Consider the following 27,428-nt stretch of genomic DNA (forward strand, 5'->3'; position numbering starts at 1 on the left):
CGTTCACCAGAATGTTGGAAAATCCCTAAATGTGAAAGACAATCAACCCTACAAAGTATAGGACCCCCCCCCTACACACCCCTCATGAAAAACTATAGGGTTAGAGTTAGGGCAGCTGATCAGCTGATAGCCGGTAATCTGTTTTTTTCCTCCTCATGCCGACAGCGTGAGGAGAAAAAAAAAAGCCGATCACCGGCTACTGTCAGAAGGACATCGGTCTCGAAAAGGAAAAGACACTGTAGCCTCATCTGTGCCCACCTACCAATACCCACCAGTGCCACCTATCTGTGCCCACCAGTGCTGTCCAGTGTCACCTACCAGTGCCACCTAGTGCCCATGAGTACCACCCATCAGTGCTGCCTTTTCAGTGCCCACTAGTGCCACCTTTTCAGTGGCCTTCAGTGCAGCCTTATCAGTGCCCATCAAACTATAAAAACTGTTTTGTTGTTTTTTTGAAAACATTCGGTCTTTTTTTCTTTGTTCAACAAAAAATAAAAACCCCAATAGTGATTACATACATAGTTACATAGTAGGTGAGGGTTAGGGTTACATAGTTACATATAGTTACATAGTAGGTGAGGCTGAATAAAGACAATAGTCCATCCAGTTCCCCCTGTGTAGGTGTGTGTGGCTGTAATCATCTCTCATACCCCTGAATGTTCTGATCCTTGAGATGTACGTCTAGTAGTCTTTTGAAAGCCACCATACTTCCCGCAGAAACCACCTCTTGTGGTAGAGAATTCCACAATCTTGTAGCCCTAACAGTAAAGAACCCCCCACGTTGCCTGAGGTTAAAACGCTTCTCCTCTAATCGCATTGTATGCCCTCGAGTCCTCATGCAATCCCTTCGAATGAACAGCTTTTTTTCTAAGCTGAGATCACCATTGAGATATTTATAAATTGCTATCATGTCCCCCCTCAGGCGTCTCTTCTCCAGGGAGAATAAATCAAGCGATTGCAGACGCTCTTCCAAAAGAAAGCTCTATTTGTTTGAAAAAAAATGATCAAAATTGAATCTGGGTACAGCGTTGCATGACCGTGCAATTGTCATTCAAAGTGTGACAGAGCTGAAAGCTGAGAATTGGCCGGGGCAGGAGGGGGTATCAGTGCCCGGTAGGTGAGTGGTTAAAGCAGAGAATGCAATTATGAAAAAAAACAATCTGCCTTTACAACCATTTTCATTATTCTGCCTCATTTTTACCTTAAAAAACCTGAGCTGACCTTTATCTGTGCGATAGGAGGGGGAGGGGACGTACCTGCTGCTTCATCAGGAAGACCTGCTCATCCTCCGCTGCCACCTCCTTATCATGGACCAGCTGAGAAGAGAAGAGAAAACTCATAAACATTAGGTGGATTTAGACAGAAATATGTAAATAGCCCCCCCGCCCCCCTACAGACCGAACTGTTGCATTTCTACCCCACCCTTCACACACCCCCCTCACTTACCTCCCCCTCCCCCCCTACAGACCGAACTGCTGCATTACTACCCCATCCTTCACACACCCCCCTCACTTACCTCCCCTCCCCCCCCACAGACCGAACTGCTGCATTACTACCCCATCCTTCACACACCCCCCTCACTTACCTCCCCCTCCCCCCCTACAGACCGAACTGTTGCATTTCTACCCCACCCTTCACACACCCCCCTCACTTACCTCCCCCTCCCCCCCTACAGACCGAACTGCTGCATTACTAACCCATCCTTCACACACCCCCCTCACTTACCTCCCCCTCCCCCCCTACAGACCGAACTGCTGCATTACTACCCCATCCTTCACACACCCCCCTCACTTACCTCCCCCTCCCCCCCCTACAGACCGAACTGCTGCATTACTACCCCACCCTTCACACACGCCCCTCACTTACCTCCCCTCCCCCCTACAGACCGAACTGCTGCATTACTACCCCACCCTTCACACACCCCCCTCACTTACCTCCCCTCCCCCCCTACAGACCGAACTGCTGCATTACTACCCCACCCTTCACACACCCCCCTCACTTACCTCCCCTCCCCCCTACAGACCGAACTGCTGCATTACTACCCCATCCTTCACACACACCCCTCACTTACCTCCCCTCCCCCCCTACAGACCGAACTGCTGCATTACTACCCCATCCTTCACACACCCCCCTCACTTACCTCCCCTCCCCCCCTACAGACCGAACTGCTGCATTACTACCCCATCCTTCACACACCCCCCTCACTTACCTCCCCCTCCCCCCCTACAGACCGAACTGCTGCATTACTACCCCATACTTCACACACCCCCCTCACTTATCTCCCCCTCCCCCCTACAGACCGAACTGCTGCATTTCTACCCCATCCTTCACACACGCCCCTCACTCACCCCTCCCCCTACAGACCGAACTGCTGCATTACTACCCCATCCTTCACACAAACCCCTCACTTACCCCCCCCCACAGACCGAACTGCTGCATTACTACCCCACCCTTCACACACGCCCCTCACTCACCCCTCCCCCTACAGACCGAACTGCTGCATTACTACCCCATCCTTCACACAAACCCCTCACTTACCCCCCCCTACAGACCGAACTGCTGCATTACTACCCCATCCTTCACACAAACCCCTCACTTACCCCCCCCTACAGACCAAACTGCTGCATTACTACCCCCCCCCCCCTACAGACCGAACTGCTGCATTACTACCCCCCCCCCTACAGACCGAACTGCTGCATTACTACCCCATCCTTCACACAAACCCCTCACTTACCCCCCCCTACAGACCAAACTGCTGCATTACTACCCCCCCCTACAGACCGAACTGCTGCATTACTACCCCATCCTTCACACAAACCCCTCACTTACCCCCCCCTACAGACCAAACTGCTGCATTACTACCCCCCCCTACAGACCGAACTGCTGCATTACTACCCCATCCTTCACACACACCCCTCACTTACCTTTCTAATAGGCGGCTTTACAATGAAGTCTTCAAAGGCATCTTCAGGTTTGATGCTGGCAAAATTTTCATGCAGAATTCCTATTTTCTTCTCATTGTCCCAGCCAGCCGGACTAAAGAAAACATCACAAAGAAAGCCAATAAAAACCAACTTCTCCTGAGCCGCTGATAGAATCGCTGCGCTACAGAACCTGGGGGAAACTGGAGCACACAGAACCTGGGAGAGACTGGAGCACACAGAACCTGGGAGAAACTGGAGCACACAGAACCTGGGAGATACTGGAGCACACAGAACCTGGGAGAGACTGGAGCACACAGAACCTGGGAGAGACTGGAGCACACAGAACCTGGGAGATACTGGAGCACACAGAACCTGGGAGAGACTGGAGCACACAAAACCTGGGAGAGACTGGAGCACACAGAACCTGGGGGAAACTGGAGCACACAGAACCTGGGAGAAACTGGAGCACACAGAACCTGGGGGAAACTGGAGCACACAGAACCTGGGAGAGACTGGAGCACACAGAACCTGGGAGATACTGGAGCACACAGAACCTGGGGGAAACTGGAGCACACAGAACCTGGGAGAGACTGGAGCACACAGAACCTGGGAGAAACTGGAGCACACAGAACCTGGGAGAGACTGGAGCACACAGAACCTGGGAGAGACTGGAGCACACAAAACCTGGGGGAAACTGGAGCACACAGAACCTGGGAGAAACTGGAGCACACAGAACCTGGGGGAAACTGGAGCACACAGAACCTGGGGGAAACTGGAGCACACAGAACCTGGGGGAAACTGGAGCACACAGAACCTGGGAGAGACTGGAGCACACAGAACCTGGGAGAGACTGGAGCACACAGAACCTGGGAGATACTGGAGCACACAGAACCTGGGGGAAACTGGAGCACACAGAACCTGGGAGAGACTGGAGCACACAGAACCTGGGAGAGACTGGAGCACACAAAACCTGGGGGAAACTGGAGCACACAGAACCTGGGAGAAACTGGAGCACACAGAACCTGGGGGAAACTGGAGCACACAGAACCTGGGGGAAACTGGAGCACACAGAACCTGGGGGAAACTGGAGCACACAGAACCTGGGAGAGACTGGAGCACACAGAACCTGGGAGAGACTGGAGCACACAGAACCTGGGAGATACTGGAGCACACAGAACCTGGGGGAAACTGGAGCACACAGAACCTGGGAGAAACTGGAGCACACAGAACCTGGGAGATACTGGAGCACACAGAACCTGGGAGAAACTGGAGCACACAGAACCTGGGAGAGACTGGAGCACACAGAACCTGGGAGAGACTGGAGCACACAGAACCTGGGAGAGACTGGAGCACACAGAACCTGGAGCACACAGAACCTGGGAGAGACTGGAGCACACAGAACCTGGGAGATACTGGAGCACACAGAACCTGGGAGAGACTGGAGCACACAGAACCTGGGAGAAACTGGAGCACACAGAACCTGGGAGAGACTGGAGCACACAGAACCTGGAGCACACAGAACCTGGGAGAGACTGGAGCACACAGAACCTGGGAGATACTGGAGCACACAGAACCTGGGAGAGACTGGAGCACACAGAACCTGGGAGAGACTGGAGCACACAGAACCTGGGAGAGACTGGAGCACACAGAACCTGGGAGAAACTGGAGCACACAGAACCTGGGAGAGACTGGAGCACACAGAACCTGGAGCACACAGAACCTGGGAGAGACTGGAGCACACAGAACCTGGGAGATACTGGAGCACACAGAACCTGGGAGAGACTGGAGCACACAGAACCTGGGAGAAACTGGAGCACACAGAATCCGCATAGATATCCAATCAGCTTCCACGTTTAATCCCCCGCTCACACCAAATCTGACTGGGAAATCGTGCGGCAGTAATGGCAGTAATAGTGAAGGTGATGTACTGAAATGTGATGGAGGAGTTCCCCTTTGTGACATGTTCAATGTTCTAGCTCCTTTTTTTGCATGTGACGAAACGTGTAGGGTGGAGCCCCGGTGATTTACTGAAACCAGAAGGGACACGAGAGCTGCGGCGCCGCTGTCATTCCCATTTCACAAAGCGAGAATCTTGTTTTATTTATGTAATTGCAATTTTATGTAATTATAATTTTACTTTTCCAATTTCTTACACTTTATGGGATCCCTGTGTTGTGAGGGCTCGTAGGGAGATCTATGATCCCTTAAAGGGCTACACATTTATGTTGATCCCACCCTGAGAGTCCACAGAAGGAAAGAACAGAGAGACGGATTGGCGGAGAGGAATAAGAGCATAATCGGGGGGGGGGGGGGGGGGGTGTGATCTGATTATTTGTAGGTCCGTACCTGAAGGTGAGCACATGTGTGTTGGTGGTGGTGAGGGGGGGGGGGTCACTGCACATATTGGAGGACGATGAATTAAAAGTCACCTTATAAAAATGATAACTCCAGAGATGAGATAATCACTGTGGACTTTTTTTGCACATTTGCATAATATAATAACTTTCTTTTCTGTTGTTTATGTGACATTATTTATTGATTGGTTATTGATGGATTCTCATGATCGCTATTTCTGAGTAATTTCTTTAGGGTAGGTGCAACAAAATCCTTTGTTTATATTTTCATGTTCCAAAGACGCCCCGGACTCTTCTGCAGAGCGCTCCATGGCCGCCCCGGAGATGTGTGACACCGGTCCATGGACAGCCAGTCACAGTCTCCCGTCATGTGAACTGCATGCAGGGAAATCCTCATCCAATCAGCAATAGTGTGACCCCGGCCTAATTCTTCCTGCCATTCAGTAGCTGCCTGTCCATATCAGAGGAATGGGCAGACAGCGGACTGAGTCTACAGGATCCTGACCACAGGCGCAATGCGTTACAGGCTCCAGTGTACAAAAGAAAAATAACAAATGCACATTTTTTACCTGCAAAAAGATTTTTTTTAATAATAGGTGAACTCATCCTTGAGGGCATGCAGCCATTCCGTTCATTTCATCCTCCACTCTTCAGTAAATACCGTATTTTCTGGCGTATAAGACTTTTAACCTCAGAAAAAAATCCCCCAAAAATGGGGGGGGGGGGGTCATCTTATACGCCGAGTATAAAAATCCCAAAGGTAATTAAGTGTAATCTATGAAAGCGCTGGCTGTCTGTGCCATAAATGTATTCTCTTAGAAATCTCCAATGTTTAGTAATGGAAGTATTACCGGTGGATGTTTAATCTCTCAAGGCGCTGGCTGTGCGGGATTCCTGTACCGGTATACTGTATGTACCGTAGCTTCCGCTACATAGGATACCGCGCTGAGCCAATCACAGTGAGCGATGTATTCTATTATTGAATGCAAAGCCGGGATGATGTTACTCTCTCTGACTCCACCAATCCGAGCAGGCTTTGCATTCAATAATAGAATACATCGCTCACCGTGATTGGCTCATCGCGGGATGCTACTTACCTGAATCTACGGTACATAGAGTATACCGGTACAGGATTCCCGCACAGCCAGCGCCTTGAGAGATTATACATCCACCGGTAATACTTCCATTACTAAACATTGGAGATTTCTAAGAGAATACATTTATGGCACAGACAGCCAGCGCTTTCAGAGACATCTACCGGTAATACAATACCTTGGAGATATACTGAGAGATTACAGTACTTCGGAAGGGGGGGGTAGTCTTATAGGGCGAGTAAAGCCCAAAACCTATGTTTTAACTTGAAAAGTAGTGGGGGGGGTCGTCTTATATGCAGGAAAATACGGTACTCTGCACACCTTTCACACCCATCCTAGGAAGTCTGAATGGAATGAATGACTTACATGAACACGGCGTCCTTCTCCACCACCAGGGCCGGGGTACTGAAGTGAAATCCGTACATTTTATGGACAATGTACTTATACAATAGATCCAGGTTCTTCTCTTCTTTCACAGAAGTATAAATTAAGGCAGCGCCGTCTGTTGGATGCATTGAGGACAAAAACATAGCGGAGGAGGGGATGAAAAGTACCGATATTCACACATGGGGGGGGGGGGGGGGGGGGGAGGGGGGCTTAGTCTAAATCACATAAATGGCTGACAAGATTCAATAGAACGGCCATTTTCCAACCCGGTGGGGTGCCCAGTCACACTGGGGTGCCTTGAGGTTTCTTCAGGGGTGCCTTGGCAAAATGCTTAAAAATTGCCCCAAAATTGTATACAAGCCGGTGGGTGGAAGCCTTTAGTTACAGAAAGCCTCAGGATTTCATTGTACACCATTACAACCTTCTAACTGCCGGCATCCTAACAACCAATGACCCTCCCCTCTCTGTCAGCACTGGGGGTCACATTAGCTGAGTGAGGGAGAAGAGAAACATTGGAATACTAGTCTGTAGCAGTGTGCAAAAGTGTATTGATTTGGAAGAAATGATCACCTCTAATGTCGGTTGTCTTACATGTGTGGATGGATTATGTAGAACTATTAGAATCGTTTTTTTTACATTAGAATTGGAACTCAAGTCTGTCCATCATTTTATAGGGTGCCTGAGGAAAAAAGTTAGAAACCCCCTAAGGGCAGAGACGGCCTCCCTCTCCTCCTCCCGCCCCTCTCTTCTCCTCCCTCTCCTCCTCTCTCCTCTCTCCTCTCCTCCCTCTCTTCTCCTCCCTCCCCTCCCTCTCCCCGGCGCCCCGCGGCGCCTCCCGCCCCGCCCGCCTCCTCTTTCCTCTCTCCCTCTCTTCTCCTCTCCTCCCTCTCTTCTCCTCTCCTCCCTCCCCCTCCCTCTCCTCTTCCCTCTCCTCCCTCTCTTCTCCTCTCCTCCCTCCCCTCCCTCTCTTCTCCTCTCTCCCTCTCTTCTCCTCTCCTCCCTCCCCTCCCTCTCTTCTCCTCTCCTCCCTCTCCACTTCTCCCTCTCTTCTCCTCTCCTCCCTCCCTCCCTCTCCTCCCTCTCTTCTCCTCTCCTCTCCTCCCTCTCTTCTCCTCTCCTCCCTCCCCTCCCTCCCCTCCCTCTCTTCTCCTCTCTTCTCCTCTCCTCCCTCCCCTCCCTCTCCTCTTCCCTCTCCTCCCTCTCTTCTCCTCTCCTCCCTCCCCTCCATCTCTTCTCCTCTCCTCCCTCCCCTCCCTCCCCTCTTCCCTCTCCTCCCTCTCTTCTCCTCTCCTCCCTCCCCTCCCTCTCCTCCCTCCCCTCCTCTCCTCTTCCCTCTCCTCTCCTCCCTCTCTTCTCCTCTCCTCCCCTCTTCCCTCTCCTCCCTCTCTTCTTCCCTCTCCTCCCTCTCTTCTCCTCTCCTCCCTCCCCTCCCTCTCTTCTTCCCTCTCCTCCCTCCCCTCCCTCTCTTCTTCCCTCTCCTCTCCTCCCTCTCCTCTCCTCCCTCTCTTCTTCCCTCTCCTCCCTCTCTTCTTCTAATTGAACCCCCCCCCCTTTTTTTTGTCTACTACTCTACTATGCAAAGGGGGCAGTGCATGCTATAAATTCTGCAGGGTGCCCAAACTTTTGCAGACACCATTTTTTTTGTTTTCTGTAATTTTGAAAGTGTCAATGATGGAAATAAAATCTAACTTTTGTTGACGTATTATAAGAATGTCTAATCTGTAATTTGTTGCCTTTTGGAGATTTTTCCATCTTTCCTTGGCTTCTTTATGCACATTAATACAAATGTTTACCTGGGGTGCCCAAACTTTCGACCCCCACTGTATCCATACACACACACACACATTATATACACACACCTCTTGTTTAGCCTCGTGTGGCTGTGGGGCAGGGAATGCCTCTTATGATGGGTCCGGGTGACAGCTTGCTGGGTGGGTTTGGACTCCGATTCAAACCCACCTGAACTCTTCCTTATTGGCAGTGGGCACAAGGAGGGAAGATCAGTATTTGCACCAGTCTGGGGGTGTCATTGCCTGTCTGGGGGTGTCATTACCTGTCTGGGGGTGTCATTACCTGTCTGGGGGTGTCATTGCCTGTCTGGGGGTGTCATTGCCTGTCTGGGGGTGTCATTACCAGTCTGGGGGTGTCATTGCCTGTCTGGGGGTGTCATTGCCTGTCTGGGGGTGTCATTACCGGTCGCTCTGCCCCGCCTGGGCAAAACACTTGTTTGCTTTAAAGTGGTTATAAACCTCAGACATGAAATCTGAACAAAGCACCCCCCTCTATAGTGGGCACTTCTCCCAGTCCAGAGCATTAATGCCTCGTACACACGATCAGATAATCGGACGGAAAAAAAAAAATCGCTTTCGAATTGATCGTACGATAATCTGATTGTTTGTACATAGCTTTCCACAGCCAATCACGCATGATCAGAAACCTGAAAATAACCCGGAAAAAGCCCGGCCGCCATTGTTTTTGTTTTGCACCATCCGATACGGAGCTACGCAGCCAGGAAGATTTTCCTACGTTTGGTACACATCGGTGAATTCGATTCTAGTATCATGCAACAAAATGCCAATGAGTAGTCGTCCGATTATCCGATCGTTTGTGCGAGGCATTAGGGGTTTACTTACTAAAACTGGAGAGCGCAAATCTGGTGCAGCTGTGCCTGGCAGCCAATCAGCTTCCAGGTGTTCCTGATCCACGCTCCGACTTCAACAGTACAAGTCACATGAGATGTAAAAGATCAATGGTTCCCTATGAGAGCCGCCTAACTGTCCGCCTTGTGGAGGTCCAACTTGTGAAAAGGTTCCGGCACTATTCCGGTCCGACTTGAGTGCGATTTCAGCCCGTGAAATTGAATGGAAGTCGCATCCAAGTCGGATCCTCATATTAACTGATGTGACTTGGATCCGACATTACAGAAGATTACACAGCCATGCCCTGAAGTTGCTTCTAAATTAAGTCAGTTTCCTGGCAAATTCTCATGACTTTCATGTCGGAGGAGGGGAACCCGGCCTCAGCTTTGACACAAAAAAAACTGAAGGCGGATTTATTTCTTTGCAGCGCTGAACCAGTTTTTGCACTCTCCAGTTTTAGTAAATTCACTCCTAAGTGTCATTTCTGTCTGCCGCCTTCTTCCTCTGTTATCTGCATGAGTCCCCTCCCCCCGCCCCGCCCCTTCCTCTGTTATCTGCATGAGTCTCCTCCCCTTCCTCTGCTATCTGCACGAGTCTCCTCCCCTTCCTCTGCTATCTGCACGAGTCTCCTCCCCTTCCTCTGCTATCTGCACGAGTCTCCTCCCCCTCCTCTGCTATCTGAATGAGTCTCCTCCCCCTCCACTCCTTCCTCTGCTATCGGCATGAATCTCCTCCCCCTCCCTCTGCTATCTGCACGAGTCTCCTCCCCCTCCACTCCTTCCTCTGTTATCTGCATGAGTCTCCTCCCCTTCTTCTGCTATCTGCATGAGTCTCCTCCCCCTCCCCTCCTTCCCCTGCTATCTGCATGAGTCTCCACCCTCTCCCCTCCTTCCCCTGCTATCTGCATGAGTCTCCTCCCCCTCCCCTCCTTCCTCTGCTATCTGCATGAGTCTCCTCCCCCTCCCCTCCTTCCTCTGCTATCTGCATGAGTCTCCTCCCCCTCCCCTCCTTCCTCTACTATCTGCATGAGTCTCCTCCCCCTCCCCTCCTTCCTCTGCTATCTGCATGAGTCTCCTCCCCCTCCCCTCCTTCTTATGCTATCTGCATGAGTCTCCTCCCCTTCCTCTGCTATCTGCATGAGTCTCCTCCCCCTCCCCTCCTTCCTCTGCTATCTGCATGAGTCTCCTCCCCCTCCCCTCCTTCTTCTGCTATCTGCATGAGTCACTTCTGACAAGTTTTCCTGACACCAAGAGAGAGAAGGTGACAGGGGAGGAGCTCCAGCACACAGCCTGTGATTGAAAGCCTCAGCTCTGTTCCTCTGTAATTGGGGGGGGGGGGGGTGTCCCTTCCAATCAGCTCTCTCTGAACTCTGCAGTGTAACTTAAACTCCCTGCCCCCCGCTTTCTGAATGCTCAGACAAGCTGTATAATTTCAGCACTTTAAATGGGTGTAGAGAAGCGAGGACTGCAGGTAAACAGGTACAACGTATGTAGGAGGATTTGTTTCATCTCTGTATATCACCTGAGGCCCGTCACTTCACTGGGGATATGGAGGGTTTACCACCACTTTAGGGGGGCCATTCAAAATAACTGCATTGCTCTCTCCCTGTTCTATGTATTCAGAGATGAATTGGAAGGATGAGCTTTATAGTATTCAGGCACAGAATAACATTAAGGGTGGGGGCGGAGGGGATGGGAGGGGCTGTACTCATTCCAAAAAGGGGAAAAGGATCCAGTCACAAATCTGCTGATCAATCCCACATTATGCTTTACATTCCAGCTAGAGAATTGTATATGAGTGGATGTTTGGGGTCCTTCCACCCCTCACTTGGCATCAGAAAGGATACACTGCAGGCAGAACCTCCGAATGTGGGACTGGATGAAGTCAAAGTGTTCCTCTCTGTAGTCGTGTTCCTTTTCCAGCACGCTGACTGCGTCACACTAAGACAGGAGGAGACAAAGCCACAGTCACCACCTCTTCCTGCAGCTTACCATCACAAATCATTGGATGAGATTCAGGGACCCAATACCACGGCCAGCAGAGTACAACACAGACAGAAGACCTCTCCGCCCCTCCCATCACTTACCTGACATCATCCACATTTATTATATCTTATAGAAAGCCAGAGCTCATTACTAAAGACAAGTTCAAATATGTTATCAGCCCTCCCCCCATAGGAGTATTAATAACCAGAAAGAAGGCCGTACTGGATGGCAGGATAGGTGAGGAGTTAGAACCTCTGTCAGGTGTACTTTTACTGACGTTTAAATAGTTTGTTTGGACCAAGCTGATTCAAACGAGGCTTCATGTACACTGGCCTACATTTACCGAGGGAAACCGCAAATCGCAGCAAGTTTTTGCCGCAGTTTTGCTGCATTTTCCTGCGATCAAAACGTTCCAATCCGGCACGCAATTCTTCCGCAATCAGGAGAGGGAGGCTGAAGCTCCCAAACTCTGCTAAACGCCTCTGTGTACACTGACAGCGAGGATTTATGGAGTGGAGTTCAGGCGTTTCATCCATTCACAGGGAGATTTGTATTCTATGAATAAACAGAACGTTTCCTCCTATTGGCTATGGCAACATTCATAAAATCTTCCTGCAAATGGCTGAGCAGTGCAGTTTTCTTACACCCATGCCAAGGTCTATGTTTGCTCACACAGGATGGACGAGTGTTCCGTGCATCCGCATGCAGGCAGTTCCAAGCATGTCAGTTGTGTTGCAGAGGCTGCATGGACACTGCTTCCAGTTTTACATCCATGTGGGTGCGTGTCCCTGAACGCTGCACAAGCTCAGCAACACAAACCCACAACCACATGGATGTCAAACAGGGAGCAGCGGACACGTCCATGCAGCCGCTGAAAGCCAATTGACATAAATGGGACTTCCTGGACACGGATGCACGGAACATGGCATGAATAAGGTTAGTTTGGCTGAAACGCGTTGACATTCATGGCTGTCATTTGTCATCCACCAATAAACAGAGGATTGCAGAGCATACACCGGAGTGCCAGGTTTTGTTTGTATGGTGTCCATGCACAGAACACCTGTTCATCCCATGTGGGCAAACATGGCCCTTCGTGTGGGTGTACCCTTAGGTGGCCCTTCACGTGGGGGTACGCTCAGGTGGCCCTTCACGTGGGTGTACCCTTAGGTGGCCCTTCACGTGGGGGTACGCTCAGGTGGCCCTTCACGTGGGGGTACGCTCAGGAGGCCCTTCACGTGGGGGTACGCTCAGGAGGCCCTTCACGTGGGTGTACCCTTAGGTGGCCCTTCACGTGGGGGTACGCTCAAGGTGGCCCTTCACGTGGGGGTACGCTCAAGGTGGCCCTTCACGTGGGGGTACGCTCAAGGTGGCCCTTCACGTGGGGGTACGCTCAAGGTGGCCCTTCACGTGGGGGTACGCTCAAGGTGGCCCTTCACGTGGGGGTACGCTCAAGGTGGCCCTTCACGTGGGGGTACGCTCAAGGTGGCCCTTCACGTGGGGGTACGCTCAAGGTGGCCCTTCACGTGGGGGTACGCTCAAGGTGGCCCTTCACGTGGGGGTACGCTCAAGGTGGCCCTTCACGTGGGGGTACGCTCAAGGTGGCCCTTCACGTGGGGGTACGCTCAAGGTGGCCCTTCACGTGGGGGTACGCTCAAGGTGGCCCTTCACGTGGGGGTACGCTCAAGGTGGCCCTTCACGTGGGGGTACGCTCAGGTGGCACTTCACGTGGGGGTACGCTCAGGTGGCACTTCACGTGGGGGTACGCTCAGGTGGCACTTCACGTGGGTGTACGCTTAGGTGGCCCTTCACGTGGGTGTAGGCTTAGGTGGCCCTTCACATGGGTGTAGGCTTAGGTGGCCCTTCACATGGGTGTAGGCTTAGGTGGCCCTTCACATGGGTGTAGGCTTAGGTGGCCCTTCACGTGGGTGTACGCTTAGGTCCACCCAGGTGAACGATGTCTTAGTGTTTGCTGGTGACTAGCCAATCCTACACATTACAGCCAGCAAATATTTTCTGAAGAATGCCAGCTTGGTAAATGGATTTGGCCCTCTGCTGTTGTGGCCCCTAAGTTGGGTCACCGCTGGTTAAGATGCATGTTGGCGTTCCCTCCTGTAGCTGCATTAGACTTCTCCGTGAAAATAGGACTACAGTGACCGCAGGTTCAGGAAAGAACTAACCTTCGTACATACAACAAGCACCGGAATGCCGAGGTTGTGGGTGAGAACGTTGTCCCCGAGAGGAAGGATGATATTCTCGTCCTCTGGACCTGAGGTTGAAGGCACTCTTCTCTGCGGAGAACCCGATGACGTGTCTTCCGGCTCCATATATTCCTGGAAGTCTCTCACAACTGCAAAGATGAAACCAACAATCTGAATGAAGGACTTCATTGTCATTTAATAAGATGGAAGTCTCATATAGAAAGCAGAGGAGGAGAAATTACAAGAGTCATCCCCTTCCTCCAACTACCACAACCAGCAGCTGATAGTCGGGGGAGGTGGAGAGGGGGTGCGGAGTAATGAAGTCCATGAAGACTTCCTGCTTTATGGTAATAGAAGTGGCACAAGCCAATTCATTCGTCACATGGCGGTGGTGCACCGGAGTCGTGTGATTACTCTGGGGTTACCCCAAATTTAAATTTTAATGATTTTTATTGAAAATTTTAAAGGAGACAGAAAGAAAGATGCACATTAGTCATTTCTACAACCAGAAGAGCCCTGGCACAGGCTTCCACAAACAGCCAAAAAATCAACATTCTTCACATTGCAAAACCATATAAAGGAAGACTGAGTCATGTCAGACCGTATCCCTCCAAAATAAGATCAGAGAACCATAAAGAAGGTCTACGGGACCCTCTGACAAGGCAATACGCCATAACTAGTGGTGCACCGAAATTTCAGCAAACAAAATTTTCGGCCTATCCCATTTCGGCTGAAAATGGGTCATATATGCTGAAAATGAATGGCCGCCGCAGCAGCAGCTTTCACTTTAACTTATATGGTGCGTAAACGGCTGGCTCCTGAGACCCGCCGTTTGTACCTCCTCACCCGCCCTGTGCTAGACTGGTTGCTAGAATCGCCAGCCGCCTGGAGTCTAGCAACCAGTGACATCACGTTCCCGAGAGGAAAGCGAGGCTGAGAAGAGGACCCAGCATGCAGAGCGGGAGGATCTTCCTCATCCTCCTCCATGCCTATTACGGACTCTCTGGCTCCACCCACCTCCTTAGGAGTCTTAGTAGAAGACAGGCTGAGTAATAGCATGCAATGTCAGGCTGCGGCTACCACAGGCGGCAGAATATTGGCATGCATAAGGAAGGAGATATACCGGTGTGAACCCAGACTAAGCCTATTTCTGACATTTGTTGCCTACAAGGTAAAATCAGGATTTTTTGCTAGAAATGACTTAGAATCCCTGAACATATCTATTTTTTTGATGAGACCCTAGAGAATAAAATGGCGGTTGTTGAAATATTTTATGCCACACTGTATTTGCGCAGCCATCTTTAAAACACAATTTTTGGGGAAAAAATATACTTTAATTTAAAAAAAAAAAAAACGTAAAGTTAGCCCAATTTTTTTTGTCTATAATCCTCTCCCTGACCTCCTCTGACAGCTCTTTGGTCTTCCCATAATGGTGAGGTGTGATTGGAGGAAAGAGATTCTGTGGACGGGTGTCTTCTATACACATAACGAGTTGTCTTCTTACACTGACAGGACTAATCTGTGACCACATGAGCACCTACTGTAGCCAGTCTGTGGGAGGCGGAGTTATTGTTGGTTGGTCGGGGATCAAATACTTATTTTACTCACTGAACTGCAACTCCATTTATAACATTTGTATCATGTGATTTTTCTGGATTTTTGGTTGATATTCTGTCTCTATCATAAAATACACCTATGATAAAATTATACACCCGTCATTTCTTTCTGGGTGAGAATGGGTGGTCTGGAGGCTGTGGGGGAGCTCTGGGTGAGAATGGATGGTCTGGAGGCTGTGGGGGAGCTCTGGGTGAGAATGGGTGGTATGGAGGCTGTGGGGGAGCTCTGGGTGAGGATGGGTGGTCTGGAGGCTGTGGGGGAGCTCTGGGTGAGAATGGATGGTCTGGAGGCTGTGGGGGAGCTCTGGGTGAGAATGGGTGGTCTGGAGGCTGTGGAGGAGCTCTGGGTGAGAATGGGTGGTCTGGAGGCTGTGGGTGAGCTCTGGGTAAGAATGGGTGGTCTGGAGACTGTGGGGGAGCTCTGGGTGAGAATGGGTGGTCTGGAGACTGTGGGGGAGCTCTGGGTGAGAATGGGTGGTCTGGAGGCTGTGGGGGAGCTCTGGGTGAGGATGGATGGTCTGGAGGCTGTGGGGGAGCTCTGGGTGAGAATGGGTGATCTGGAGGCTGTGGGAGAGCTCTGGGTGAGAATGGGTGGTCTGGAGGCTGTGGGTGAGCTCTGGGTAAGAATGGGTGGTCTGGAGGCTGTGGGGGAGCTCTGGGTGAGAATGGGTAGTCTGGAGACTGTGGGGGAGCTCTGGGTGAGAATGGATGATCTGGGGGCTGTGGGGGAGCTCTGGGTGAGAATGGATGGTCTGGAGGCTGTGGGGGAGCTCTGGGTGAGAATGGGTGGTCTGGAGGCTGTGGGGGAGCTCTGGGTGAGGATGGATGGTCTGGAGGCTGTGGGGGAGCTCTGGGTGAGAATGGGTGATCTGGAGGCTGTGGGGGAGCTCTGGGTGAGGATGGGTAGTCTGGAGGCTGTGGGGGAGCTCTGGGTGAGGATGGGTGGTCTGGAGGCTGTGGGGGAGCTCTGGGTGATAATGGGTTATCTGGAGGCTGTGGGGGAGCTCTGGGTGAGAATGGGTGGTCTGGAGGCTGTGGGGGAGCTCTGGGTGAGAATGGGTGGTCTGGAGGCTATGAGGGAGCTCTGGGTGAGGATGGGTAGTCTGGAGGCTGTGGGGGAGCTCTGGGTGAGAATGGGTGGTCTGGAGGCTGTGTGGGAGCTCTGGGTGAGAATGGGTAGTCTGGAGGCTGTGTGGGAGCTCTGGGTGAGGATGGGTGGTCTGGAGGCTGTGGGGGAGCCCTGGGTGAGAATGGGTGGTCTGGAGGCTGTGTGGGAGCTCTGGGTGAGAATGGGTAGTCTGGAGGCTGTGGGGGAGCCCTGGGTGAGAATGGGTGGTCTGGAGGCTGTGTGGGAGCTCTGGGTGAGAATGGGTGGTCTGGAGGCTGTGGGGGAGCTCTGTGTGAGAGTGGGTGGTAAGGAGGCTGTGGGGGAGCTCTGGGTGAGAATGGGTGGTAAGGAGGCTGTGGGGGAGCTCTGAGTGAGAGTGGGTGGTAAGGAGGCTGTGGGGGAGCTCTGGGTGAGAATGGGTGGTCTGGAGGCTTTGGGGGAGCTCTGGGTGAGGATGGGTAGTCTGGAGGCTGTGGGGGAGCTCTGGGTGAGAGTGGGTAGTCTGGAGGCTGTGGGGGAGCTCTGGGTGAGAGTGGGTGGTCTGGAGGCTGTGGGGGAGCTCTGGGTGAGAATGGGTGGTCTGGAGGCTGTGGGGGAGCTCTGGGTGAGAGTGGGTGGTCTGGAGGCTGTGGGGGAGCTCTGGGTGAGAATGGGTGGTCTGGAGGCTGTGGGGGAGCTATGGGTGAGAGTGGGTGGTCTGGAGGTATTGTATGTCCTGTTGATGGTGATAAAATGTCTGCATTTCCCATCTAGCACTATAGAAACGCATCGATCAGCGATGGGGGTGAGGAGGAAGCCGCTCTTCCTCTCTGATGTATCTGGAAAGCTGTCTGAACAAGTTTGCTTTTCAGAGACAACAACGCCAGAACGCAGCACACCAGGCCGGGTGTACGGAGGGCAAACAGGGGGTGACACATTCACCGGGATCAATATTCCAGAACATGGCACACAAGGCCGGGTGTACGGAGGGCAGACAGGTGGTGACATTCACCGGGATCAATATTCCAGAACATGGCACACAAGGCCGGGTGTACGGAGGGCAGACAGGGGGTGACATTCACCGGGATCAATATTCCAGAACATGGCACACAAGGCCGGGTGTACGGAGGGCAAAATCAGGTACCTGTACATCATTTCCTGCAATAGTCACTGGGGCGCCTCCGTAGTCACGATCGCGTGCTGAGTGGACACAGGGGATGCCAATCACCGGGTCTGGTGGCCACGCACGATCGTTCCCCAGAGAGACAGAACGGCGGTCTGTCTATGTAAACAAGGCAGATCACAATCCTAACAGGGGAGAAGATGGAGATCTTGTGTGTCTGCTAAGCAGGAACACGGATCTCTGTCTTCCTCCAGTCAGAGCACCTCCCCCACACAGTTAGCAAGTACTCCCTAGGGACATATTTACCACTTTGATTGCCCCTGATGTTAAACCCTTCTCTGCCAGTGTCATTAGTACAGTGACAGTGCATTTTGAACTTATGAAACGCGTTGGGTCACCACAGATGCCATGATGCATTAACTATGTACTATTTGATTACTGTAAGAACCAATGCAGTGATTTGTACACTTCTGCCAACTGTTTGCCATTATGACACCTTTCCCAGCTTTACTGCTGGCATTTACCCAATAAACCTGTACTCTGATTTCATTACTGCTTGTGTGACTTCATCTAAAGTCCCAATGGGCAAAACTCTGCAATTCTTAGTACAGTGACAGTGCATTTTATTTTAGCACTGATCACTGTACTTTACTGTAATGCAGTGCCGTATCGCAAAACATGGCCTGGTCATTAAGGGGGGTAAGGCCCCTTTTACACATGTGCGACTTAAAGGTCATACGATTTAACACAAATATTGCCAAGACTTTGACTGGACTTGAAGCAATCCCTGAGTAATGTGAGGTCTATGGACCCCAAGTCGCATCAAAGTCAGACCAAAGTAGTGCAGTCACACAGATATGAACGGGAACCATTGGAATGTGATATGATATGGGGCCCTCTGGTATAGAGGACGCGGGGCCCTCTGGTATAGAGGACGCGGGGCCCTCTGGTATAGAGGACGCGGGGCCCTCTGGTATAGAGGACGCGGGGCCCTCTGGTATAGGACGCGGGGCCCTCAGCAGTCTGTAGTGGGAACATTGATTGGCATTGATCTCCATCAGCCTCATGTAACATCTTCACAGGTTCATACTGTCTTCTGTAGCCAACAATGTATCCTTGTCTATAGCCCCACCCCCCTCCTCTATGGCCCCCCTATACCCCTCACCCCCTCCATGTCCCCCCTATACCCCCCCTCCATGTTCCCCCTATACCCCCCACCCCTCCATGTCACCCCCTATACATGTCCCCACTATACCCCCCACCCCCTCCATGTCCTCACTCTCTGACCCTCATTTCCTCTCTTAGCTCTGCAGTCTCTGACACTCCTCTCAGCATTACATACATTGAACATTATGTGCGGCCCTATGATGATGTCGGGGGCCACATTTGAGGCTCCCTTTTAGCTCATAAGTTGCCAATCACTGAAATGACACCGATGATAAAGAAAACACTGTATACACAGCACAGGGGGGGGGGGGGGGGGCACTGTATACACAGCACAGGGGGGGGGGCACTGTATACACAGCACAGGGGGGGGGGGCACTGTATACACAGCACAGGGGGAGGGCACTGTATACACAGCACAGGGGGGGGGGGGCACTGTATACACAGCACAGGGGGAGGGCACTGTATACACAGCACAGGGGGAGGGCACTGTATACACAGCACAGGGGGGGGGGCACTGTATACACAGCACTGGGGGGGAGGGACACTGTATACACAGCACAGGGGGGGGGGCACTGTATACACAGCACTGGGGGGGAGGGACACTGTATACACAGCACAGGGGGGGGGCACTGTATACACAGCACTGGGGGGGAGGGACACTGTATACACAGCACAGGGGGGGGCACTGTATACACAGCACTGGGGGGGGGGGCACTGTATACACAGCACAGGGGGGGGGGCACTGTATACACAGCACTGGGGGGGAGGGACACTGTATACACAGCACTGGGGGGAGGGACACTGTATACACAGCACAGGGGGGGGGGGACACTGTATACACAGCACAGGGGGGGGGGCACTGTATACACAGCACAGGGGGGGGGGGCACTGTATACACAGCACTGGGGGGGAGGGACACTGTATACACAGCACAGGGGGGGGGGCACTGTATACACAGCACTGGGGGGGAGGGACACTGTATACACAGCACTGGGGGGAGGGACACTGTATACACAGCACAGGGGGGAGGGACACTGTATACACAGCACAGGGGGGGGGGGCACTGTATACACAGCACAGGGGGGGGGGCACTGTATACACAGCACAGGGGGGGGGGGGCACTGTATACACAGCACTGGGGGGGAGGGACACTGTATACACAGCACAGGGGGGGAGGGACACTGTATACACAGCACTGGGGGGGAGGGACACTGTATACACAGCACTGGGGGGAGGGACACTGTATACACAGCACTGGCGGGAGGGGGGGGGATCACTGTATACACAGCAAAGAGGGGGGGCACTTTATACACAGCACAGGGGGGGCGCTTACTCTTTTGCTCCATGTCTCTCAGCTCCTCGGGGGGGATCCTCAGACGATCGATGTGCTCTCGGAGGACACTCGCCCACTTTAACAATGACTCCATTATAGTCCAGGGCCGGGACATGTCCAGAACAAACACCACCAGAGTCCCCCGCATCGTCTCCCCCGATACAGCGAATTTTAGAAGGCCTTTATGGTGCAAATCTCCGTCCAATATCCACACATTGCAGCGAGTGTGATCTGCAGGAGGAAGGAAAAACATGGCGTCAGGCAAGGAGGGAGCCGAGGAAAGCGGCATTTTCTATAACAAATGTTACCATACAGAACTACAGATACATTCATTACAGCGATATCCAACTCTGCTCAGTCAGTCTTGTGAATCATTCTAAGTGACCGACCAAAAAATACCTCCGACTGTCTACTTTCCAAAAAGGGGGATGGGGGGATTTGTACGGGGGGGGGGATATGTACTGAGGGGGGGGGGGATTTGTACTGAGGGGGGGGGGATTTGTACTGAGGGGGGGGGATTTGTACTGGGGGGAGATTTGTACTGAGGGGGGGGGGAGATTTGTACTGAGGGGGGGGGATTTGTACTGAGGGGGGGGGGGAGATTTGTACTGAGGGGGGGGGGATTTGTACTGGGGGGAGATTTGTACTGAGGGGGGGGGGATTTGTACTGGGGGGAGATTTGTACTGAGGGGGGGGGGGGATTTGTACTGTCCGGGTGTTTTCAGGTAAGAAATGAGATCGGCCGTCACATCGGGATTGATGGATTATCAGAAATATATCTCAGTTTGTGGATTCTAGAACTTTCCTACACAAATAATATTCAATGATTTGGGTTTTTCTTCGGGGGGTCGATTGATATCGTTCTTTCAGGGCCAATACCGATACCCATCTTTCAGCCGCCTTTCAGGCCGATAGCCAATTTCAGGTGCTGATATTCTGTACATTTAACGTTGACTGACACCCTGCTGTGGGTGGGTGGCACCCTTCTGTGGGTGGGTGGCTGCCTGGCACCCTGCTGTGGGAGGATGGCTGGCAGCACCCTGCTGTGTGGCTAGTTAGCACCCTGCTGTGGGTGGGTGGCTGGCTGGCACTATGCTGTGGGTGGGTGGCTGGCAGCTGGGTTGGCTGCTGTGTCCTCTCTGGTCAAGCCGTTCTGTAGTGTGCACTGTCTGAGGTGGGGGAGGCGGCGGCCTTTGCCCTATCCAGATACAAGCCAGGACTCAGAAGGTCAGAGTGCACGGAGGGGCGCAGCGCAATATACGTACCCATGTTGTGTGTGTGTGCCGCCTTTGTGCAATGGGCCTGCAGTGCAAAACCTTGGCTTCCTCTATCCGGGCCGATGACATAGTGGGCCCCAAAAAGATGGCCGCCGCGGCAGGGGGAGACCAAAATCTGTAATTTCGGTAAGTTTGTGACGGATACCGATTCTTCATAAAAAGTGAATATGGGCCCCCAATAATCGGCCGACCCCCCTAGTTATTTTCACCAAAGAAATAAGAAATTTATGAAGAAGGGGTATTTATTTGCAAGCACCATGCAGATCTCTCTGTGGACAGGTGATTGGGCTGAGAGAAAAGTAACAGGTTCACCTTTCCTAACCCAACCACCAGAAGTATAATTTACCCTTTGCTTCATCAAACTGCGCTCTATCAATAGAACAGTGACCCCTGATGACGTCAGACCTTGCTGACGAAACGCGTTGGGAAGGATTTCCTGAGGCTCGTCATTTCCAGTCATTGGAGCGCAAACCTCCCTTTCCATGCGGATACATGCCTGAGAATTTAGACTGATCTAAGTGCAATTTCAAACTATTTTTACCCTCTTGGCGCTGGCCGCACGCAAATCTTCGGCCTCTCGGTGGGCGGGTCTTGGCATTGAGAGGCCGCTTACTTGTGTGCAATATTACAAAACCAGCTGTGCTGAGAGAGTTACCGGCAGCTAAGGGAAAGTCAATCATGGCGGTCACATGAGCCCCGCCTCCTGCCATCCTAGACACCTTAAAGGGCTGGGAGGTGGCGGCTCCAAGGGGGGGTAATAAAACTGGATATTACCACACTGAGACTCCTCCTCCTTTCTCCCCGGTGGGGGAGGTTTGTACAGAGTCTCTTAAAGGTGCAGGAGCACCCCTGAGCATATGTTGAGATCGAATCGTCCACGTGTACAGGACGCCATTGGCTGGCTGAACAGACGCATATGGAAATACCCGCTTGGGACACTTCAGGTGATTTTTGACCTTCTTGGAAAGGAGAGGTCGTCTATCTGTGGTGAGTGCGACGCGTTTCTACTGGAAAGAGGAAGAGCGATCCTTTCCTGGCTGTCGTTTTCCTCCATGTTTGGATGCATTCATTGGCACTGAGCACTTTAATTAAAGTGATTGGAGAGACAGAAGGTGCATTCTATGCATGAAGATAAAAAGCCTTCTGTGTGCCCCTCCCCCTCAATACTTACCTGAGCCCCCTCTATCTAGTGGTGTCCACGAGTCCCTCTGTGATTTGGGACTCTCCCTCCTGATTGGCTGAGATACAGCCGCAGCGCCATTGGCTGTCAAAGTCAATTAGCCAATCAGGGGAGAGAGGGGGCGGGACCGAACAGCAGCTCCGTGTCTCAATGGATACACAGAGCTGTGACTCGGCTCAGGTGTCCCCATAGCAAGCTGCTTACTGTGGGGGCACTGAAAAGGGAGGGAGGAGCCAGGATCAGAGAAGAGGAGGATCCGGGCTGCTCTGTGAAAAACCGACTGCCCAGAGGGGGGGGGGGGGGGGAACACGACTACAATCGCTTTAAGGATTGCAATTACGGACTTCCGCACAATTCTTTATTTGATATTATTTATATATTTCATTTACACTGAGCACTTTAATGTGGTTCTAAAGCCCCAGGGAGAAGTCCGGGGGAAGCTGATTGGCTGGACTTCCCCCGGGGATCACAGCAGTATAGTTCCTTCTGTACTCCTGTGACCCGTTTTCAGAAGACAGCGGGCTGAAGCACGCTGTTGGCTGATGTCGCAGAGCTGGTTCATGCTGGGGAAAAAATTGTGACCATATGGCGGGGCTCGACAAAACCCAGGCGCCAGGTCGCAATGGCGACTGGAGATCACATCCTGGCACCTGGATTACACCGCAGCAGAGGTTGGGATCCTCCCATGGGTGAGCGTACAAGCGTCGCACTGGTCAATATTTTAGGCTGCGGCTTTGCGGCCTGCTGGAGCGGGATACACTCTCCAATGTGAAAACCGGCGCCCTCTGGTGGACGGTGCTGTGAGGAGCGCGGCTTGCTCTCGCTGCCTCTCCACCTTCGACATCTTCTTCACAGATTAACAGCTGGGCTTTATCAGTCACCCTTTCCTTACTGCCACTGAGTGGGCGGGGAGTGCCATCTATCAGTGCCACCTGTCAGTGCCGTCTAACCAGTGCCGCTTATTAGTGCCACCTGCCAGTGCTGCTCATCAGTGCCACCTGCCAGTGCCGCTTATTAGTGCCACCTGCCAGTGCTGCTTATCAGTGCCACCTGCCAGTGCCGTCAAACCAGTGCCCATCAGTGCCGCTTATCAGTGCCGTCTAACCAGTGCCCATCAGTGCCACCTGCCAGTGCCGTCTAACCAGTGCCGCTTATTAGTGCCACCTGCCAGTGCTGCTTATCAGTGCCACCTGCCAGTGCCGTCAAACCAGTGCCCATCAGTGCCGCTTATCAGTGCCGTCTAACCAGTACCCATCAATGCCATCTGTCAGTGCACATCAGCGCCGCCTATCAGTGCAGCCTCATAAGCGTCACCTATCAGTGCCACCTCATCATTGCCTATAAGCGCAGCCTCGTCAGTGCCACTTTTTTTTTTTATTTTCTTTTCATTTTATCACTTGGCACCAGGCGTGAGCAATTCTTATTGCCTGACACCCCGCAGATGTAGTTCTGGGCACTGGGTAGCGAATTTAAAAGATTTTTCAATTTTCGAAAATGAGTTTGCCCGATATTTCGGCTATTTTATGGCCAGCATAAGACTGGGACGCCATTAAAGTTCATGTGCTGGTAAGGGCAGGCGTCCCAATACTTTTGGTTATATAGATAGGGGGGAGGGGGGTGGTAATAAAGTGTTTTTGGGTATTTAGCTGTCAGTCGCGTCTCTTTTGCATTTTTATTGTTCTTTTATTGATGAAGGGAGAAGCTTTCCTCACATTTGTTTTGCAGTCTCACATCTACTCTGATGTTTACACAGAACTCAGCCGCCTGGCATGTGCCGGATCCCGCCAATAAATGCCTCATTGTTTTTGGACAATATCCCCGTAATTTGTCACTCAGCTGCCGCTTGGCACCGGCGGGTGATGTAAATAGTTGGCAATTTGCTGGGAGAAGGGCGCAGAGCCAGGTGCTGGGAATAGACCAAAGCAGGAGCCATCGCTGTCACATTATGGAAATGTCTATAAAAGCAGAAGAAACATCAAAGCCAACAAGGCGGTCCTCCATTATACAGCAATTTACACCAGCAATGACCCAACGCGTTACGTCACCCGTCTGCACCTCACCCGAACCTCCCAACAAACACCGAATATAAAGCTTACTAATGGTGTGGCTTGTAAAAGCTTTGTTTAAACGAGTCCAACCCTTCCAGGGCCACACCCAACCCTAACAATGCGTCATCCCCAGGGGTGCCGACTGCAAACCTCTCCCTGCAAGTGTATACTGGGCTGTCATCGTTATCCTCGCACTATTCATGGGGTGTCATTATCCTCGCACTATTCATGGGCCGTCATCATTATCCTCGCACTATTCATAGGCCGTCATCATTATCCTCGCACTATTCATAGGCCGTCATCATTATCCTCGCACTATTCATAGGCCGTCATTATCCTCGCACTATTCATGGGCTGTCATCATTATCCTCGCACTATTCATGGGCCGTCATTATCCTCGCACTATTCATGGGCTGTCATCATTATCCTTGCACTATTCATGGGCCGTCATCATTATCCTCGCACTATTCATGGGGTGTCATTATCCTCGCACTATTCATGGGCTGTCATCGTTATCCTCGCACTATTCATAGGCGGTCATCATTATCCTCGCACTATTCATGGGGTGATATCATTATCCTCGCACTATTCATGGGCTGTCATCGTTATCCTCGCACTATTCATGGGCTGTCATCATTATCCTCACACTATTCATGGGCTGTCATCGTTATCCTCGCACTATTCATGGGCTGTCATCATTATCCTCGCACTATTCATGGGCTGTCATCATTATCCTCGCACTATTCATGGGCTGTCATCGTTATCCTCGCACTATTCATGGGCTGTCATCATTATCCTTGCACTATTCATGGGCCGTCATCGTTATCCTCGCACTATTCATGGACTGTCATCATTATCCTTGCACTATTCATGGGCTGTCATCATTATCCTCGCACTATTCATGGGGTGTCATCGTTATCCTCGCACTATTCATGGGCCTTCATCGTTATCCTCGCACTATTCATGGGCTGTCATCATTATCCTCGCACTATTCATGGGCTGTCATCATTATCCTCGCACTATTCATGGGGTGTCATTATCCTCGCACTATTCATGGGCTGTCATCATTATCCTCGCACTATTCATGAGCTGACATCATTATCCTCGCACTATTCATGGGCCGTCATCATTATCCTTGCACTATTCATGGGCCGTCATCATTATCCTTGCACTATTCATGGGCCGTCATTATCCTCGCACTATTCATGGGCCGTCATTATCCTCGCACTATTCATGGGCCGTCATCATTATCCTCGCACTATTCATGGGGTGTCGTCATTATCCTCACACTATTCATGGGCTGTCATCATTATCCTCGCACTATTCATGGGGTGTCATCATTATCCTCGCACTATTCATGGGCTGTCATCATTATCCTCGCACTATTCATGGGGTGTCATCATTATCCTCGCACTATTCATGGGGTGTCGTCATTATCCTCACACTATTCATGGGCCGTCATCATTATCCTCGCACTATTCATGGGGTGTCGTCATTATCCTCACACTATTCATGGGCTGTCATCATTATCCTCGCACTATTCATGGGCTGTCATCATTATCCTCGCACTATTCATGGGGTGTCATCATTATCCTCGCACTATTCATGGGGTGTCATCATTATCCTCGCACTATTCATGGGCCGTCATCATTATCCTCGCACTATTCATGGGGTCACTGACCGCAAACAAGCTTTCCTTACACCCCATAACTTCACAGCAGTGCCACCATGCAGTGTAGGAGGAACAATGCGGACAGGGCGGAGCTTTCACTGACACCTCCAGTGTTTGATCACTGTGACCTTTTCATCTGACCAGGAGATCTGAGAACACAAAAATCTCCAAAACTCCACCGATTTCCTGGCAGAAATGTCAGCTTGTGGCCCATTTAGGGCATTCTTTAATTAAAGCGTTTGTTACCCCAACACTTCATATTCCCGATATGTGTCCGCTGTACCTGGTATGAGGAAGTCTCCTGTTCTCTCCTCCCCCCCCCCCCCCCGATATGTGTCTGCTGTACAATGTACTGGTATGAGGAAGTCTCCTGTTCTCTCCCCCCCCCCCCCCCGATATGTGTCTGCTGTACAATGTACTGGTATGAGGAAGTCTCCTGTTCTCTCCTCCCCCCCCCCCGATATGTGTCTGCTGTACAATGTACTGGTATGAGGAAGTCTCCTGTTCTCTCCTCCCCCCCCCCCCCGATATGTGTCTGCTGTACAATGTACTGGTATGAGGAAGTCTCCAGTTCTCTCCTCCCCCCGATATGTGTCTGCTGTACCATGTACTGGTATGAGGACGTCTCCGGTTCTCTCCTCCCCCCGATATGTGTCTGCTGTACCATGTACTGGTATGAGGACGTCTCCGGTTCTCTCCTCCCCCCATCCTCCCGATATGCGTCTGCTGTACCATGTACTGGTATGAGGAAGTCTCCGGTTCTCTCCTCCCCCCCGATATGTGTCTGCTGTACCATGTACTGGTATGAGGAAGTCTCCGGTTCTCTCCTCCCCCCATCCTCCCGATATGTGTCTGCTGTACCATGTACTTAAATAAGAAAGTCCCCTGTTTTCTTTGTATGGCTTCCTTTGTGTGAAATCCCTGGTTTTCCTATTGAAAACTGTCCACACTAAGCATGAGAGCACATCATGGTCAGTTCTCTAGCTGTGCTGGGAACTCCGTGTACTCTCCCCCAATAATCAGACTTGTCCGGACACGCCCCCGCTGCACAGCCATTCACTGGCAAGTTCAGTGTGCTGCTTCTCCTCCCCCCGCTCTTATGCAGCTGAGAACAGAGGGAAGTTGATCATTTAGAATCTATTTTTATACCGATACAAAAAAAATTCTATTTAAAACTGAACCGTTTGTTTTACAAGGTGATCGTCTGCAATCACTTTACCAAACACTTCATACTTCCCGCTGTTCTATCGGAATGTCACCACCCATCAGACGGAAGTGACATTCCGACTACAAACCACCCCCGTGCTCCATGCGTTTCAAACACTTCCTGATCTGACAGGAAGC

At 51.7% G+C, this 27,428-nt stretch overlaps 1 protein-coding gene across 2 annotated transcripts in view; it reads right to left on the reverse strand.

Annotated features, from left to right (window-relative positions):
- The window catches only part of DYNC1LI2 (dynein cytoplasmic 1 light intermediate chain 2), a 332,150-nt gene that overhangs the window by 19,716 nt on the left and 285,006 nt on the right, over positions 1 to 27,428 (reverse strand). For both annotated transcript variants that reach the window (XM_082270204.1, XM_082270203.1), the window contains exons 4-9: positions 19,908 to 20,138; positions 13,561 to 13,730; positions 11,245 to 11,338; positions 6,739 to 6,874; positions 2,925 to 3,036; positions 1,257 to 1,316 (exon numbers count right to left, since the gene is read on the reverse strand). In XM_082270204.1, coding sequence (XP_082126330.1) covers positions 1,257 to 1,316; positions 2,925 to 3,036; positions 6,739 to 6,874; positions 11,245 to 11,338; positions 13,561 to 13,730; positions 19,908 to 20,138 — 803 coding nt within the window. The remainder of the gene's footprint in view (positions 1 to 1,256; positions 1,317 to 2,924; positions 3,037 to 6,738; positions 6,875 to 11,244; positions 11,339 to 13,560; positions 13,731 to 19,907; positions 20,139 to 27,428) is intronic.

Source organism: Pelophylax lessonae, assembly GCF_965119305.1.
Source record: "Pelophylax lessonae genome assembly, chromosome: 10".
In the NCBI taxonomy this organism is placed as follows: Eukaryota; Metazoa; Chordata; class Amphibia; order Anura; family Ranidae; genus Pelophylax; species Pelophylax lessonae.